Source organism: Sinocyclocheilus anshuiensis, unplaced genomic scaffold (genome assembly GCF_001515605.1).
Source record: "Sinocyclocheilus anshuiensis isolate Anshui unplaced genomic scaffold, SAMN03320099.WGS_v1.1 scaffold544, whole genome shotgun sequence".
NCBI lineage: Eukaryota > Metazoa > Chordata > Actinopteri > Cypriniformes > Cyprinidae > Sinocyclocheilus > Sinocyclocheilus anshuiensis.
In genome coordinates this window covers 1,340,400-1,360,743 of record NW_015555763.1, presented here as the reverse complement: position 1 = coordinate 1,360,743, position 20,344 = coordinate 1,340,400, and the positions used below count along the sequence as shown (strand labels likewise).

Sequence of the window (20,344 nt, the reverse complement as noted above, 5' to 3'; positions counted from 1 at the left end):
CACACACTCTATGGCTTTTTTTTTTTCAACAAATATTTACTATTTATGATTAATCAGAGTAAATTTTCAGTGAAAAGACAACTCAACTAAATCAGTGTCAATCCTGCTGCCATATTGTCTTTTGCCCTCTCCTTACAGATGCGTTCAAATCTGACAACGAAATAAATCCAAATGTGGCAGTGTGCCATTTTAACGGGGAAATTGCAATGATGTGATTGCCGTTTTTATTGTCAGTTTAGTCAGCTGCAGGTCAGACGTGACTGTTTCCCTGCAATCGAGCAGCTGTGAGTGATTAACATTGTTCCCAATCAGAACTGGACTGTAGTCTCTCATGTTTTACAAGTGCAGGCTGTGTTTGGCAGGCTGTTGCACTACTGCACCTGCAAGCATTAACCGTTCCATCTACTTCTGTCATAAATCTGTCAACATGTTTAAAAATATGAAGCAAATTCCCAATTATAAAGTAGTAGCAAAAACATATAATGTGTTATCAGTATTCTTTGGTGGCTATTTTGCCCATTCTGCCATCATTTGCTCACCCTCACGCTTATGTAAAATGCAAAAGAATATAGTTGGGGATTTTTCATGCTTCTCTTTTCCACTCAATGAATGTGGATGGGGACGAGGTCCTGTCAAGCTCCATAAAGGCAAAAACAATGTAAAAGTGGTCCATACATATGCACTATATTCCAAACCTGAAGCCATATGTTGAGCTTAATGTGAGGAACTGACAGAAATGTAAGTAATTTAAGTTCACTTTCATTGTATGGAAAAGAGAAGCTTGAATAAAGCAATAAGCCCCAAGAAGCCGTGGTTTACAGTGAATTTATAACAGCTAAGGGGGTTTTAGGCACTCCGTTAGCTGTTATAAATTCACTGTAAACCACGGCCTCATGGGGCTTTTATAAAACGGTTATTCCATATACGTAGTAAGGTTTCACAGAATAAAGTGTAATGATATTAATAAAAACAGTATTCTTCCACCAAACAATGTAGTTCCTCAGAAACAGTTGTGGTTCCAACAAAGCGGTTGCCGAGCAACACACACAAGTAACCAAAGGTGTATGTTTGTAGTGTAATTTACAACAGCTTCGAACGCGGCTCAACCAATCAGAATCAAGGACCGGAACTATCCATTTTATAATATTCACATATGTCATACAGGTATCAAAAGACATAGGGGAGAATAAATTCTGACAGATTTTTCATTTTTGGGTGGACTACTTCTCTATAATATTAGGCTAAAAAGGCACTTTCCCCCCTCAGACATTATCCTTATCTGTTAAATGATTAGGCCCATTTATCTTGCAATGTGCAAAATCTTAACTGGCACTCAAAGCCAAATTTTAAAGTAGTTTTGCTGGTCTCAGATTTCACAAGACCTCCACATGCAGCCAAGAATAACTACATGATTTGTTACTCTTCATACAAGACAAAGTGAGCTGAGCGATCAAATGTATTAGGTTAGAGAGCAAGAACAATTCCCCTTTCACTGAATGTGACGGGGTTAAATTCTCACCTTGGATGGTAAAAGCTTTCAGAAGCTGACTTCCTTCCAGAAATGTTGAATTTTCGATCATACATAAGCTCAGTTTTGTGTCCTTGAGGCTAGTTATGTTAGCATATTCGCTACAAAGCATAAACACGTAGGAATTGTGCCTAATAATGTAAACAAATCAAATAAAGCGCAGTAGCGCACACTGTTGGATTGGGTTGTGTAGTTCATACCTTGACCCTGAAGGTGGCGCACCTCATTCACAGGACTGCAGTAGCAACATTGCAGACAGGGTTGCCAAGAACTGGGCTACTTTAAACTTGCCAGGAGACGGTTTATGATTACTACTGCGTGTAATGCATAACAGTAACTAAAATATGTATTTTATGTATGGGAGTGGAATATTTTAAGTTTTGGTATTTTATTTTATTTGAAATAAAACTTTGGCTAGTTTTGATTGGCCATTAAGCTGGTTCTGTTGCGCAGATCTGGCAACCCTGTTTGCAAGGTACAAATAAATACACCCTGCCATTAGTTGTTTCTTCATGTGTGACGACTCACGCAAACGAAAAATAACATCAGGCAAACATCATTTGTCAAAATCATTTATTTACTATAATACATAGCTGATGATGTTAAAATATTTAGTTTGTACATCATTTGAGACAGTCATATGAACATAATGTTGCTCTTTTCTTTTAAACTACACTAAATGGAATCCTAGCAGCTGCACACTTACCCTATTGAGCCCTTTCCTCCGTTTTAGTGAGTCAATTGAGATAAATCTTGTAATTTCTGTTCCCATCCATTCACATACAAGCATCACAACTAAACACCTCTGAGTTGTGCCGTATTCCACGCAAAAACTGCAAGCTTTATAAACAGCATCTGTTACAGTGGAACAAAATTCAGTACCATCTAATAAAAAAACAAACAAAAAAGTTTTATTCATATAGGGAATTAAGTACAGTCAATGGATCTAACCCCGAATTTTTATACATCATACCACAAAGAAATCTGATTATAGGTTTTACAAGATTATTCAGAGCTCCAGTACCCCGGGATTTTGATTTTGCCAGCCATCAAACGATGCAGACATATCTATATCTATATATAGATAGATACAGATATATTTATATTTTCCTATTGTAGGGAAACAAAGTCAAAATATGATGAGTCGAACTATGGCATGACACAAACGAACAAATATAACAATTTTACCCCAGTTTAATGTTCCCTCAAACAAGTTAGATTTAAAACCAAAACAAAACAAAAAAAGTCTTGCATAAAAACAGTTAAGCATTTGTTTTTTCTCTCTTTCAGTTATTACAAGTGGCAAAGAACATGCAAATTCAGTTTAAGAAATGAATCAACAGAACCATAGAAATTTTGAAGGAACATGAAACGAGACTGAGATAGCCGGGCGTCTTCTGAAGCCTGGATCTCTGAGATGTGCCAAACTGTTGCAGTGGGCTGTTTCCCTTTCTGTGGTTTCCAGAGTACGAGGGGTTCCCAGTTCAAAGTCTGTAGGACAAAGTGCATCCTAGGCAGGTGCCCCTGATTTTATAAACTCCTATTAGTTCAATCCCAAACGCTGTGGGATACCACCACCCCAACTACAACTGCTGTCTTTAAGATAAAAATATCCTAAAAATATATCTTTAGTCCATTGTAAAACAAAAAGGGGACAAACACAAGCAGAAAAATGGCACATTTTGCCATTACGGCAAGCCGTGCATGTGGTGTTGGTTTTAGTGAGTGATTGACAGCTCCATTGTCTTTCAAAACAAAAAAAAGTTTTATAAATATATCTTCCTTATGTTTGCCATGTTTGAAATTAGTCAATGTGCACATTTACTATGTAAAATTAACAGACATTTTCTTTACAGTTTTATTCAGCCTCTCATTCAGAATGGCTGAGGAACAGAAAAAAAACTGGGGACAGGGAGGTCTAATGCAAGTCAAATCTTCCTTTGTACATTTTTTTTCACTTCTTATTTTAAGAGTCTTATACGCACACGTACAAGCCAAATGGGGGTAGGGGGTCTATATGAGGGGTTCTGGGGGCAGCGGGTGCTGGATCTGCTGTGGTTGGAGGGGAGGAGGGAGCTGCAGGGCCAGCAGGGACTCTAAGCCGTGGCCGTGTGGAGGAGGCGTCCCCTCGGCGCTGGAGGGCTCTGTGATTTCACCACCATAGAAGAAATACTGGCACTGCTGGATGAAGGTCTCGATGACGGACTGGTTGAGTTTGGTGGTGGATAGCGTGTCCTTGTTCTCAAAATCTGGCCTCATGAGCGTGGGCCAGAAACAAATGGACAGATTGTCGGCCGTCATCAACATGGTCTTACTATGCTGACTTACCCTGGTGGAGAAAGGAGATTCAAATTCATTCCTGAGAAGTATTTTTAAGTATATTTTTTCTCAAAATATACATTACATAATATTTTCATATTTACAAAATGAAAAAGCTGGGAATCAACCTCTGTATAAATAAAGATGCCTGGGATACATTGTTATTAACAGGATTTTAACTATTTTTACAACAGATGGGGAAGCCCAAGCTTTACCTGTTGAGGTGAGTGATGACATATTTGAAAACTTCATAGTTCACGGGAGGAAATTTTCTCACTATTTCCTTCAGCACTTGCAGTCTCTCGTAATGATCTACAATTTCTGGAGAAAGACACATTTAACAGAGAAGTGAGGAAATATTTAGACTTTGATGTATTTATTAATACCTCCCGATTAATACCTGTTCTGGTTTATTTTGTGATAATACATTTGTACATGTCATGATTCTGCTTTTTACACAACTACTAAATAAAATAAAATGGACATGACGAGTTTATCATGTGAGAAAGGGTGATGCAAAAGACTTTAAACTAGCAATACATAATAATTTCCCATATTTTTGTTTATTTACACTTACATTGTCATCTAACACTCACTTAAAGTTGATCTTTATACAGACTAGTCATTTAATAACTCTCTTAAATGTAATATTTAGTGACCTCACAAATGAACATCCATTTTCACTGTACATTAGAATGCCGTGATGCATAAATTCACTTGTAGAATTTGAAAAGACTCATTTTAGCTTGTAGCATTTATTTTCAAAACCAAAAAAGTGCAGTATTTAACATTTTGTTATCGGTCAGAATTTCAATATCTGTGCATCCCTATATATTACACAAAAGTATTTAACTGCAGATTGCCAAAATTGACCAATCAGAATCAAGTATTCAGAGAAACGTGCAATCAGCTCATAATTAAGTTCAACAAGGACTGAATATTTAAAACTTAAAAATTTAAAAGCACATAATAAATACATATTTTATCTTTTCCAGCAGAAAGACAATTAGAAATTTGCATTTGTGTCTTACTCATCATCAAAAAGAGATTTCTGTTTAAGAACAACCGCCTGGCCAAAAAACTGCAAGGGGAGGGAAGAGATAAAGCGAAATATCAGTACATTCAAAAAGAACAGCATCCCAGCACTTAAATTAATTTATCTACAGCAGTGTGGATCAGAAATATTGAGGAGTACATCACAGGGGGCCCTGGATTAGATTCAGCACTCGGAAGCATCAAACGGAAATGCAGATGCATTTAAATGACTTCTCAGCTACCTTCGGCTGGGATTAGACGTTGTGGTGATGGGATTAATATTGAACGTAGTTGAAAGAAGAAACCAGGTACAGATAGAAAAAAAAAACTCGACTCATAGGCTGTTGAAATGGTGAAGTAACACGGGCAGGTCTCTACTTGTTCTCATAGTTGTAGCAGACACACTTCCTGTCTCTTTTGTAGCCGCAGCCTGTATTGATGCAACGGATGAACGCTGTGTCACTAAACCTGCCTCATTTTGCCTGGACACACAGCCCACCTGCTGTTTGTGAAGACTGAAGCTTGAATGAGAGGCTGAGGTCAGAGCCAGGGTCAGACACATGACTACAGATGGAGTCAACTGAAGTTTGATGGCTTACACCTTCTAACACTGGCAAAATTATATGTGACCCTGGACCACAAAACCAGTCATAGGGTCAATTTTTCGAAATTGAGATTTATACATCATCTGAAAGCTGAATAAATGAGCTTTCCATTGATGTATGGTTTGTTAGGATAGGACAATATTTGGCCGAGATACTACTATTTGAAAATCTGGAATCTGATGGTGCAAAAAAATCTAAATATTGAGAAAATCATCTTTAAAGTTGTCCAAATGAAGTTCTTAGCAATGCATATTACTAATCAAAAGTTTTAATATATTTACAGTAGGAAATTTACAAAATATCTTCATGGAACATGATCTTTACTTAATATCCTAATGATTTTTGGCATAAAAGAAAAATCAATAATTTTGACCCATACAATGTATTTTTGGCTATTGCTACAAATATACCCCAGTGACTTAAGACAGCTGCTAACACAGATCTTCAGCCATTTTGCTACAATTTTTCCAATCCTTACGTGAAATATTTGTTTGTTTATAATTAAGTGCCATGCCAGCTGCCGCGGCTATATTCATGGCGAGAAACCAGTGCCTTTAAACATTTGAAAATCATAAGCTAGTCAACAACAAGGTTGAAAAACGCCTTAAATTCACACCATTGGTTGAGTCAATGTTACTGTCGTTGTAATGCTTAAAGAAATGGAATATTGTTTTTTGTGGCACAGTGACAGTTTTTTGCAGAAATCAACCTACAAATGACTGACTTACAGCCGTATGTATTTTAACAAAAAAAAAAAAAACAACACTATTACTTAAAGTTAGATAAAGCCATTTAATGCCTCACTTAGCAGAAACTGTCAGCTTAAAGTCTTAAATGAAACAATCGGTAACTAATAAAATGAGATGTTCTAAAGCAGTCTGTTACCACAAATCTCAGCCAAAGAGGAAGCACTTGAGAATCTGAATGAATCGATACTTACTGGCTGCTTCAACTAGCTCTGGGTGGAGAGAATACGGTATGAGGGGGTCGGGGAGGTCAGCAAAGAAAGCCTTCAGGGCCCCAGCCACGGCATTCACGGCTACATCCATCACTATCAGGTCAACACTGTGGTCTGAGAGAAGAATGAAAATAGTGTGAGCTTGCATAAGCATCCAGCTCCCTTTGTCAGTGCTGGTAAAGCCACTAAAACAGATTTAACGGAATTAAGCAGAATAAAAGGAAAACTATGGAGAAAAGGAAAATAAAGAGGAATGGGAGAGGATGGGGAGGAGAAAGAGAGGCTGTAAGAGTCGGGTTTAAGGTGAAATGACAGCTGTCAGACTAGATCTCTCCGACTAGTGTTTGATTTGAAAGATATATGAAAACAAGAGTGGATTCACTTTAGCCACAAAATAAAAAAAGTGTATCTTCTGTAATAGTAAGCTGCATAATGGTATTATTTACACACGAGAGTGACAGGGAAACAGCAATGCAAAATAGTAATGAGGAAATACATTGCAAATGTGTCAAAATAAGGAAGTACTTATGAGTTTTGTTAGGCACAGCAATTTTTTCTGTTTTATAATGTCAGTTTTACTGTTTTGAGGCTGTTGTTTTTTAACTCAAGTGTTACATAATGTGCTAAAAGCGGCTTTTGCATGGATGCCAGGCTTCATTTGTTATGAATAATCTTATCATTTGGTTCCTGTCCATCTAGCTACAAAGAAAAAGAAAAAACAAACAAATGAAGTAAAAGACTGAATTCACTGCATTATCCAAAATAGTCACGGTTATTTCATATATATAATAAAAAATTTTCAATGAATTAGCAGAAAAAGTAACTATATTGTAATATAGACCATTACAGTGAAATAACAGTTTGTGTCATGGAATAAATTTTGGTCAGACTGCCCACCACTAGCCTGTAACTGCCTCAATATATTGTCAGCGTAGTGATGATTTAATTCTGAGCTTTAAAATGAGAATATAACAGATCACTTTTATGTCACAAAAAAAATGTCCTGCATAAGCTAATAACTAGTGCGAATCACAGCTTGATGGAGGCCTGCAGGCAAGAGGGGGTCGGGGAGGTCGGCAAAGAAGGCCTTCAGGGCCCCAGCCACGGCGTTCACGGCTACATCCATCACTATCAGGTCAATACTGTGGTCTGAGAGAAGAATGAAAATAGTGTGAGCTTGCATAAGCATCCAGCTCCCTTTGTCAGTGCTGGTAAAGCCACTAAAACAGATTTAACGGAATTAAGCAGAATAAAAGGAAAACTATGGAGAAAAGGAAAATAAAGAGGAATGGGAGAGGATGGGGAGGAGAAAGAGAGGCTGTAAGAGTCGGGTTTAAGGTGAAATGACAGCTGTCAGACTAGATCTCTCCGACTAGTGTTTGATTTGAAAGATATATGAAAACAAGAGTGGATTCACTTTAGCCACAAAATAAAAAAAGTGTATCTTCTGTAATAGTAAGCTGCATAATGGTATTATTTACACACGAGAGTGACAGGGAAACAGCAATGCAAAATAGTAATGAGGAAATACATTGCAAATGTGTCAAAATAAGGAAGTACTTATGAGTTTTGTTAGGCACAGCAATTTTTTCTGTTTTATAATGTCAGTTTTACTGTTTTGAGGCTGTTGTTTTTTAACTCAAGTGTTACATAATGTGCTAAAAGCGGCTTTTGCATGGATGCCAGGCTTCATTTGTTATGAATAATCTTATCATTTGGTTCCTGTCCATCTAGCTACAAAGAAAAAGAAAAAACAAACAAATGAAGTAAAAGACTGAATTCACTGCATTATCCAAAATAGTCACGGTTATTTCATATATATAATAAAAAATTTTCAATGAATTAGCAGAAAAAGTAACTATATTGTAATATAGACCATTACAGTGAAATAACAGTTTGTGTCATGGAATAAATTTTGGTCAGACTGCCCACCACTAGCCTGTAACTGCCTCAATATATTGTCAGCGTAGTGATGATTTAATTCTGAGCTTTAAAATGAGAATATAACAGATCACTTTTATGTCACAAAAAAAATGTCCTGCATAAGCTAATAACTAGTGCGAATCACAGCTTGATGGAGGCCTGCAGGCATCACGCCAGTCAGAAGCCACAAATGTCAAGTTTGTTTTTACAGGAATTGTCCATTTACAGTGTAACAGATCATAATCATGTAATTCAGGGCCTGTTTCTCGTCATTCATGCTGCAGAATGGAGTGTGCACCCTTTAAGTCTTGATAGCTAGAAGTTGGAAATTTTACATTAAATTACATTTTATTATGTAATCTTTTCTTCATTCAATCTATATTAATATTTATGTACTATAAATACAAAATCTTATATTTTATGTAAAAATTATCTATTATAAAATACATCATTTTTATATAAAATATGAGTAATATATTGCACATTAAAAATGAAACAAACAGCTGAATCAGACAAGAGACCTGAGACTGTTTAGCTTTCTGGTGAATGCTGCTGAGCAGTGTGTGTCTTAAATAAAACCATAATGAATCTAAGAGGTGACGAGAAAATCAAATATACAAATTAACCCTTCAAACTAGAGTTTATCAGAGCCTCCTGCTATCCAATTCGTGAACTATCTTCCAACATGTGTCCTAGCGGCATGCCATCAAACGCCTGCAAATGAAGCCTAATTTCCCACAGAGCCTAGTTAAAATCAGTATGTACCCTGGTCGAATTGTTTCTGAATGTTGTCTTGATCCGTCTTGTTTCCACTCACTCGATAAAGGCCCTCTGTGGTGAGACCTGCAAATTAAGAGCGACACTTCATTAAAATCAATCCCACAAAGGTTATGTGACAAAATCTCAGTGGAAAAAAGCAGTCAGTGCTCTAAAAAACAGCTAATGCTTGAAGCAGCCATATAAAAGGATGCACAAATTAAACGATAGGTGTCAGTTCCACAGTTTCTTATTGAACATGAAGTGAACACAAACAAAGAAACAGTAAAGGATGAAGAAAATTCAAAGATACAAAATTATCAATTATAAATTATATTTTTCAGAGAATGACAAAAATTAAATTAAAGTTTAGTTTAGTTAATTGTTTGTGGGTATCTTACTCCAGGTACTCTGGTTTTAAAATGTATGCTTATTGAGATTATCTGCTGCTTCTTAACTTGAACTGTATGAAAAATCAATATAGTTATTTTTACAATTAAGTAATTTACACATAATAAATAAAATTATTTATATAAAAACACATAATTAGACAATTAAAAAAACTAATTTACCAATAGTAATAAAGAAATACACATAATAAATAAAAAAATAATTTAGCATTTTAATTTTACACATAATAAAAAAAATCATAATAATTTAATTTAAAATAAATACAGATATAAGGACCTGAAGTACTAATTCAAAATCATTGTGATATCAATATATGAGCCCTAGACACCATAGTTTGCCTTTTATTTCAAGAAAGAGATGCCCTGCTAGCCTGAGCAGCTTCCATCTAAAGATTTAAATATGACTAGCTGTATTTGTGCTGTTGTGTTGTTCTTAGTACTTTTGCTGCTGTATCCATCCAAGTACGTAATACAACAGTTTGTTGTTATCAGTCACCGGTAAGAAAGCATCTGCCAAAACAGTACATGTTTGTGTCCCATCCGCAGAAATGCTGTCATTACAGAGGAGCAAATCTTCCTCAGAAGACCAAATATTACTGACAGCAGTAAAGCTATAGATCTATAGCCTTCCCACATCACAGAACAACTCTTTTTCTACAGCCTTCGCTCAAATATTTAAAATCATGCACTCAACACAGTAAACTGGGCCACTCCAGATGGATGAGTGGACATGCGAGCTGATCTCACCGAGAGAAAAAGTAGGCCAGAAATGCAGGTAATGCAGCAGAATTCAATGACCCCATTCCCTGACAGATAATGCTGCATGTATCTCTTTATTTTCATTATGTCTAATCTACTGAAGGTCGTTTATCAAGCTAAAGATAGCTCTGTGAAGCCATGACCTTGTGCAGCTCCACAGTGCTGATGCAAATTACAGGGCCCCCACAGTCACTTCCAAAGCCTTGTGGGCTGCTAACTGCTACAAGTCAAAACCGCTGTGCATTCTTGAGATGCTCGCACATGTCAGAGCCGGTCCCTCCTCCAGAGCAGTGGGAGGCTACACAGAAGAGCCTGCTTAACTCACCGCCTTGTTCACGGAAAGGGCAGGTGTGTAGTGACGGATGTGGGCTGTTTATTACTGTACGGTACTATTACCACAAATGGGTCAAACGAATTGAAACATGACTCTTTTGAAATCTAGAGATATAGCTAGGGGTGTGCGATATAACGATTTTTGATCATGAATGATTAAAATGTCTCCACAATCTTTTTTTGAAGAAATATTGTAGAATGTGCGCTGTAGCACGATACTATCAGTTGCCGTTCCGGCGTGACATACATTCACATCAAATTCTAACTCAGTGGTAGAGTTACACTCACTGGACACTGCACTTCGCAATCACAAATGTAGATTATTTGCATGTGCTTTAAAGACACATAAAATAAGTGAAAAGAAAACACTCGAAGTGAATAAATCGCCCCAAAAGTGTAGATAAAACAAATCTAGGTGAATTAGCCAAATTAATTTATTGCTTACACTTAAAAAAAACAAAATCCTAATTTTACGGAAATAACTTAAAACAATTTTACAGTATTTTTCTGTAATTTTAAATTATGTTTAGAAACTATGTAAAATTACTAACAATATCTGTTATTATTTATACAGTATTTTTCCTGTTTTCATAAATGACATACAAATTCATGTAAAATTACGAACAATATCTGTAAATTAACAACTTGATCATTATTTTAAGGATTATATCATTAATGACAAATTACAGTATTTCTTATTTTTTAATACGGGAAAATTACCTTATTATTTATACAGTATTTTTTCTGTTTTCTTAAATTACATACAAATTCATGTAAAATTACAAACAATATCTGTAAATTAACAACTTGACTATTATTTTAAGGATTATATCATTAATGACAAATTACAGTAATTCTCATTTTTTATACGGGAAAATTACCTCATTATTTATACAGTATTTTTTCTGTTTTCTTAAATTACATACAAATTCATGTAAAATTACAAACAATATCTGTAAATTAACAACTTGACTATTATTTTAAGGATTATATCATTAATGACAAATTACAGTAATTCTCATTTTTTAATACGGGAAAATTACCTTATTATTTATACAGTATTTTTTCTGTTTTCTTAAATTACATACAAATTCATGTAAAATTACAAACAATATCTGTAAATTAACAACTTGACTATTATTTTAAGGATTATATCATTAATGACAAATTACAGTAATTCTCATTTTTTATACAAAAAATTACTGTATTGTTTATACAGTATTTTTTCTGTTTTCTTAAATTATGTACAAATTTACGTAAAATTACAAATATAATCTGTAATTAAATAATGTAGCTCATTATATTAAAGGTTTATGTCCATACTAACAATTTAATGTTCTTTTCTGTAATTTTAAAGTAAATCTTATTAGTTTTATATTTAACTGTATTTTTACATTCAAACTCTGTCATTTTATAATGAATAGAAATAGAATATATATACACAATAGAAAATCAGCCTTAAAATACACAAATCATGTAACCATGCAATAAAAAATGTATTGCATTAAAAAAAAAAAATTTTTATAAAGAAAAAATCAACCAATAAAGAGTGTATAAAGTATACAGTCAATAAGAGAAACGCAACATACAGACACATGTAATCACAAGAATGTATTGCAGAAATGTCAAAAAGCAGTACCACAGTAGTCCAAATGACGATGCGTTGCAGTCGCAGTCCTCTCTGGCGGAATATAATAGTTTAGTGTGAGGAGCAGTGCATAATTTAAGTTGTTAAAATGCTGCAAAATACTATCCCGATCCACTTCGTAAAGGCGCGTGTTCCTCATTCAAAACACGCATCCCCGGAAACACGGCATGTCGCAATCTATGACAAAACCGGCGAGAGCCAATGAGCGTTTGATATCGCTGCCGTAAAACTTGTTGTAAAACTTCTTAACAGCAAATTTTTTAATTGTTACTATAGCTACAGAGGAAGGAGATACATATCGCTGAATGGTTTGAATTTGGATCTGTTCCTCACACAAAGCATCACACGTATACCGAAGATCTGAATAAAAATAAAATACTTTTATGATCATGTTATTTAATGCTTGTGCATGACAGCATATTAATAAATTTATGTGCCCCATGATAAACCAAATAAATATTCCATGATAATGGTTAAATGAGCTCTCTCTCTCTCTCTCTCTCTCTTTATGTAACAGGATTCTAAAATTATTTCTTCTGAGAATAATAATATAATATATAATAAAATTATAATTAAGTGCAGTTTATTGCAGTTGACTGAAAGAGAAAATAAAATGTATTTAACTTACCTTTGTTCTATTGCATTAGTCCTATTGTTTGTAATTTGCTACTTTGATCTTATGTTTAATAAAATAACAAAAATAACTGTATTGGGATATACTGTTATTGTGAAATAAAATGTCCTATATTGTGAAATAATATGGTCATATCGCCCACCCATACTGTCAGTTAGTTTTAAGATCAAACTCAAAAAGTGAAGGAACTTTGAAATGAGTAATCTGAGAACACGGTCATGTAAACTCATTTGACAGAGAGGACCTGAAGGCATGATCCTTGGAGAAGAATACTGTATGTAAACCAGGATTTTGGATCAACTGTGAAGATTTTGTATGGAGCTGGTGAGTACATTTTTGCAAGCCCATACACATTTCATTACACCAAATACACAAAATAATGTTCTTTTTAGCAACATCATATGACCCCTTTAAACAAATTGATATTAATTTGTTTGTGTGTGTGCTTACCCCTTATGATCCAGAAGTTTTGGGAAAGAAAATCTTCTACCACATGATCTTCAGAGGAAGTGAGTATTCATATCTAACATCAAGACATACTAACATTCATTTATTTTTAAAGGAATGTTCGCAGTATTTTTCTTCCATGTTTTTAGTTTGTTTTAATCCCAGATAAAACGGGTGTCTTCTCACAATCTTTTTTCTTTTTTTACCCCCAGCTGATCGCCAAAGTTATTAGAACATTAGTATGTTCACCAGCTATAAATGGTTTTAAGTCAGTTATTTTTATCTGTTGTTGTAGTGTGTCAGTAGGAAATATAAATTTACATTTCCAAACATTAATTTTGCCATGAATTGTAATAATCCAGTGAGATTTTTTTCTGACAACAGCCAGTGCTCCACACAGAGATCTGATCTGATCATCGTCCAGTCTGTCTGGAGTGACATGAAGAAACAGAACAAACGGAGACAGACTAAATCCAGAAGAACTGTGGCAACGTCTCCAAGATGCTTCAAGAAACCTACCTGCGAAGCTACAGTGCTGTTAAAAGTTTTAGGCACGTGTGTAAACATTCTGTAAAATGGGGATGCTGTCAAAAATAATGTCATAAATAAACTTTCTTCTGTTAACTAAATTAAATCAACATTTGGTGTAAGCATCCTTTGCGTTTAAAGCAGCTTTTGCCCTCGGTACACTTGCGCATAGTTTTTCAGGTAGCTTTGCAGGTAGGTTTCTTGAAGCATCTTGGAGATGTTGCCACAGTTCTTCTGGATTTAGTTTTTTTAGCTGCTGAAAATACTAGTGTTCTAATAATTTTGGACACCACTGTATAGAGCCCACGGGAGTCAGTAGAATATTGTGGATTAATATAAAACTTATGTGGAAAATACAAGATGCAAAGCTATCAGCAAACAGCACAAATTGTTTCTTTCTCTCAAAGGTAAAATTGACCTCATCATGAAAGTAACCCTAACTGATAAGATAGAAATGCAATTTTTAGTTATTGAATTCCTCCTGGGGGTTCTGAAGAACTGAAATCTCACTGGATTATTACAATTAATGGCAAAATGAATGTTTGGAAATGTAAACTGATATTTTCTACTGACACACTACAGCAAAAGTTAGAAATAACTGACTTAAAACCATTTTATAGCTGGTGAAAATACTAGTGTTCTAATCATTTTGGACACCACTGTATATGGAGCCCACAGGAGCAGTAGAACATTGTGGATTAATATAAAATTTATGTGGAAAATACAAGATACAAAGCTATCAGTAAACAGCACAAATTGTTTCTTTCTCTCAAAGGTAAAATTAACCTCATCATGAGAGTAACCCTAACTGATAAGATAGAAATGCAATTTTTAGTTATTGAATTCCTCCTGGGGGTTCTGAAGAACTGTTTATGAAGAATTCATTGATAATGTAAAATTACATCTGAATAATAAAACTCTTTTAGAATCAATCTTGACAATCTTGTAGATATATCGATTTTGTATTTCTTCAGTTTTAAAGGACTAGTTTAATTCCAGAATAAAAATTTCCTGATAATTTACTCACCCCCATGTCATCCGAGATGTTCGTGTCTTTCTTTTTTCTGTCGAAAAAAAATTTAGGTTTTTGAGGAAAACATTCCCGGATTTTTATCCTTAAAGTGGACTTCAATGGGACCCAACGGGTTGAAGGTCCAAATTTCAGTTTCAGTGCAGCTTTCAAAGGGCTTTACAAGTTCCCAGCGACACTTATTCCTTGGCTGGGATCGTGTAAAGCCCTTTGATGCAGCATTGAAACTGAAATTTGGACCTTCAACCCGTTGGGTCCCATTGAAGTCCACTATATGGAGAAAAATCCTGGAATGTTTTCCTCAAAAACTTTAATTCCTTTTTGACTGAGTAAAGAAAGACATGAACATCTTGGATGACATGGGGGTGAGTAAATTATCAGAAATTTTTTATTCTGGAATTGAACTAGTCCTTTAAAACTGAAGAAATACAAAACCGATATATCTACAAGATTGTCAAGATTGATTCTAAAAGAGTTTTATTATTCAGATGTAAATTTGACATTCAATAAATGAATATATTTAATTCAACATTTTGATGAAACTGTTCTATGTTCTTCCATTAGTACAGTATTTTAAATGTAATTGTGCTGTATTTCTTCAAAAAAACAAAAAAAAAACTGAAATGTAAAATTTTAATTTTATATGGCATTTGTACAGACTTTGTATTTTGTCTTCCAAATAAAGCTTAATTTTCTATCTTGAGCATGCTTTGACACTTTATTGAAGGTTTTTGATTGTAATGATTTGTAAAATAACCGTTTATCTGTAGAACATTTAGTGCTTTCATTGTAATAATCTAGGAAAAGTCTGTAAAATAAGGGTTTTACACTGTAAAAAAAGTCCTGTAAACAAATGGTCAAATGACTGGCAGCTATGGCTGCCAAACAAAAACTGTAAAATTAAAGTAAATTATCGTAATTGAAACCAGAAAAAATCTGTAAAATAAAGGTTTTACAATGTAAAAACAAGTCCCGTAAAAAAATGGTAAATGACTGGCAGCTAAGGCTGCCAAACAAAAAACGTAAAATTAAAGTAAATTATCGTAATTGAAACAAGGAAAAATCTGTAAAAGAACTTTTTTTTCTGTAAAACCTTTAATGAAAATGTCTGTAAAATTATTGTTTTTGCACTTTATTTCAATTAATATATTTTACTTTAATTTTACAGTTTTTGTTTGGCAGCCGTAGCTGAGTTTTTTTTTGTTTTTTTTTACAGTGTAGGCAACCATCGTGATCCATCCCTGGTGGATTGTTGCTTTGTGATGTCATTTGCGGCCGGTTGATGACTCATGGAGATTAAATGATGGTTTGGTGAGGTTACCATGCAACGGCGTGGGTTTGGATCCAACCCTTTTTGTCAGGCCTGTCACGTGTGAGCTCTGGCCTGGTGGTGCTATGCCCGGCCTGACACTGCGAACAGAGCTCACTTACAAGTGCAGGAACACGTCGAGACTAAACGCACTGTACCATTTCAAAGTCAAAGCCTTGAAGAAGTTCACACATACTGAACTGTCAGCCGGCTCAAGAACGTGTCAGCTTACTATTTCAGATAGTGGATAAATTGCTGTACACAAAAACAGACATTTGCACTTCCTTGAGATTCAGCCACTCAGGTTTATATGAATCACTTGATGGATAGTATAAACACACTTTAACCGGTTCAAATAACATAAAATGTTACTCACCATACAGTGCGGACACATTTCAAACATATGGTGCATTCAAGTCAAATCGGGAAAGATAGTAATTACGAGTTGAACGCATATGAATGTCACCGCAAAGTTGTAATTACGAGTGGGAAACTCTGGATTTTCTTTAAAGGGATAGTTCTCACCCAAAAAATGAAAACTCTGTCATGATGTACTTTTCTTTCCTCTGTTGAACACAAAAGAAAATATTTTCAACAATGTTGGGAACCAAACAATTTGACGGTAGCCACTGACTTCCACGGTATTTCTTTTTCTCCATACTATAGAAGTCAGTGGCTAGCGGCAACTGTTTGTTTCCAAACATTCTTTTAAAAGATCTTTTGTGTTCAACAGAAGAAAAGAGCAGGTTTGGAACAACTTGAGGGTGAGTAAATGACAGCATTTTCATTTTTGGGTGAACTATCCCTTTAAGCTCAGAGTTTCCGAGTTGGGGGTCAATGAGAAATTAAATCGGACACAATGGATGCAGTGTTTGATTAATGGTCAATTTGTTTTGTTTTTTTTCTAAATTGAAATTGCATTTACAAAATACCACAGTATTGTACAATTACGATAGAATAAAAACATTATGCAACACTTATCCCACATTATCCCAATGCACATTCTTTATTCATCATTCAGTAGATGAAGAGTTTAAAATTTTTTAATTTTATGTAGAAAAGGTGCATTGCGATCTGACTTCGTAATTATGACTTCACAACACATAAATACAAACTTCCCAAGAGGACTCTAACGCACCAATAATTATGGTGTCCAACAGCTGGCAGCCATAAAAGTAAAATCAGTCAGCGCATGGATTTCAGACATGGTGATCTTTAGTCAAATGCTGTGAGGAAGGTCAATGTCAAAAGTGTTGTAAAAAAAACAGTAACAGGAAGCCAGACTAAGGGAAGTGATCTTAATTTGGATGCACGTCTATTGTCCCCTCTATGCCCTTCCCATCCACCACTGGACTTTATCTGCACCTCCTCATCAGCAGATCACCATCGCGTTCAACCTCAGAGGCAACAAAAGGCCACCATGATACAGGAAATCACAGGCATTACCATAGCACAGGAAATGTCAAAATAGAGCCCATATGCAAAAACAGACAATAAATCAAATCAGGTACTCATATAAAACCCAGAAATCACAATATAACACAGATTTATCAGTCAAGCTTTGACTCCTTCTCTTTTAACAGAGGTAATTTTGAATCTGGTTTGAAGTGATGCCAGCTGACGTACACAAAAGGTCAGCATAGTAATGAAAACCTGCCATTATGGGCACTGCTGATTTAGCTCTTGATGAAGTGGTTACACAGCAGGAAGTGGACAATATCACAGAAAACGTGCACTGCACACAGATTCTGCATGTCTGATGCTTCATTAGAGGAACTAAAATTTCATGTTCTTCATGAGTATTTGTTTTCACGAGCATTAAGCCCTGTTCATAGTAAAAGCAGAAGGAAGTCATTCATTGTCAATGAGTGTTGGTGATTTCAAAGGGACATAAGCAACAGTGACCATTAGTGACACAAGCAAGCATGTCCAGAGACTCAACAAGGTCAAGACCAGTTTAAACTTTATGCAAATGAGCAATTTTACAGTGCAACGACTACCACTAGAGTGCAACAGTGACTACTGTGAAAGTCTTGGTTGCAGATAGGGCTGCACAATTAATCGAATTTCTAATCACGATTACAATTATGGATGCCACAATTAAGTAATCGTTCAAAGTGGCAATTAATCGTTCAAAGTCCTAATATTATTCTGTGTGTTTAAGATGCTTTTTTTTTTCTTTCTACATGTTATCTTAAGGGTTTTTCCATTGTTTTAATTTTAGTTTTAGTATAACACTATAATACCATTTATATTTTTACTTTTTTTATCATTTAAAGAAATCAATCCGATGTATAGTTGACATTTGAGGCTTAATACTATAGAAAAGCACTAAAAGTTTTTCAGTTAGTGTTTTCAGCTTGTTTATTTTCATATAAAAATACGGCATGCAGTTGCATCAAACAATGGTATAAACATCATTCAATGTAAATTGGGATAATCATAATTAATAATCGCAATTACAATTACAAGGGAATAATCGACAATTATGATTTTTGTCATAATCGCGCAGCCCTAGTTACAGAGGTATTTTTCCCACAGGAATTTTTGAACAAGTTCTAAGCCTTAAACCAAAACAAAGTTACAAAGGTACAAGCCCATGATACATTGCACATGATGTAATAAATAAAAGTCTATAAATGCATACAATAGTTTTACATTATACCATAATTTTTATTCTAAGTATAAAATACAATATTGAAGTTTAAATCACAAAGTGGTTAAAAATAAACTTTACTGTATACTAAATGTGGGGTCTGTAAGATTGTTCAATTCGTGACAGCTGTATTTTCAGCATCATCACTCCAGTTTTCAGTGTCACGTGATCCTTCAGAAACCATTCTAATATGCTGATTTGATGCTTAAGAAACATTTATTACCATCAGTGTTGAAAACTGCTTAATATGTGTGTGGTACTGTGAAATTCAGAAGTGAAAAAGTTCAACAGCTTTCATTTGAAATAGAATTTTATAACTGCAAAAGTCTTTACTGCCACATTTGATCAATCAATATAAACCTGATGAATAAAAAAAGATGTATTTCCTCTCGTATTTACCCTCAACCCTTAGTGTAAGTTGTTCAGAAAATTGATTGTAGTCTTTTGACATGATTCTCATTTCTATGGCAACAGCATCTTCTTTCATTGGTGGATCCAAGTGTTGCAGGAATGTGGGTTGCATAGTTCTTTACTACTACACAATGATTTTTATAAAGGTTCATTTATTAGTATTTTCTACAGAAGCATATCCAATTATTTAACAACCTTTTTTTTTTTTTAAATTAAACCTATGTTTTTCCTAAAGATCTATTTCTCCATGGAGAAAGAGAATGTGATATTTACTTCCAGAACCCGACTGTTGCGCTCTATAGGAGTGAAGACAGTGGAGCCCACATTAATGTCGGGCGATATGCTCCACAGTCATATCGTCAGCCTGTGAGATCGTCGATACACAATATTATCATGCTAATTTATTTTATTATTTACTGACTTAGACTCATAGCCGGAGAGTGAACCAACTCCAGGGTAAGGCTAAAAGTAGCCTAATGTGTGATCTATTAACTATACATGATATATTTTTAGTTAAGTAGTATATGGATGTCATGTCATAAAATATTTTTAATATGACTGAATTTGTATTTAACATGATAACAATTTAATAGAAACATTGCAAGTTACTAATTCCAGTGATGACTCATCTGAACGCTTCTGATTGGCCGTTGCATTCATAAACTTGACTGAATCGTGTGTGACTGGATATAATGCGCAGCACTGTAAAAACGCGGAAAAGAAATATGATGGAAAAAATGCCACAGGCGATATCTCTGACTATCATCGATACACGATACTATCGTGTATCGGCACAACCCTACCCCATCATCCATCTATGTGAGATACTGTAGTTGAGTGTGAGAAAGTTGTAAAGTTAATATGTTACAGTTTATGATTTGTCCCTAACCACTAGGGGTGCAACAGTTCTCGGTAAAAAATCGAACCGTACCGTTCTCCACACACGGTTCGGCATGCACTAGGACCGCGGTTCAACTTAAATCTGACAATGCATCTGTAATATGGTTTGTTAGAGTTCGGCTAATGCATGTTTCTGTTGATGGATACAAATTCTG

General features: G+C 34.9%; 1 protein-coding gene across 1 annotated transcript in view; it reads right to left on the bottom strand.

The window, feature by feature from the left end:
- Window positions 1-2,099: 2,099 nt before the first annotated feature.
- Window positions 2,100-20,344, bottom strand: part of LOC107674071 (rho GTPase-activating protein 5) — a 50,357-nt gene continuing 32,112 nt past the window's right edge. The window contains exons 4-7 of the mRNA XM_016467930.1: window positions 9,134-9,211; window positions 6,428-6,559; window positions 4,063-4,168; window positions 2,100-3,857 (exon numbers count right to left, since the gene is read on the bottom strand). Of these exons, the coding sequence (XP_016323416.1) occupies window positions 3,542-3,857; window positions 4,063-4,168; window positions 6,428-6,559; window positions 9,134-9,211 (632 nt within the window). The 3' untranslated portion in view covers window positions 2,100-3,541. The remainder of the gene's footprint in view (window positions 3,858-4,062; window positions 4,169-6,427; window positions 6,560-9,133; window positions 9,212-20,344) is intronic.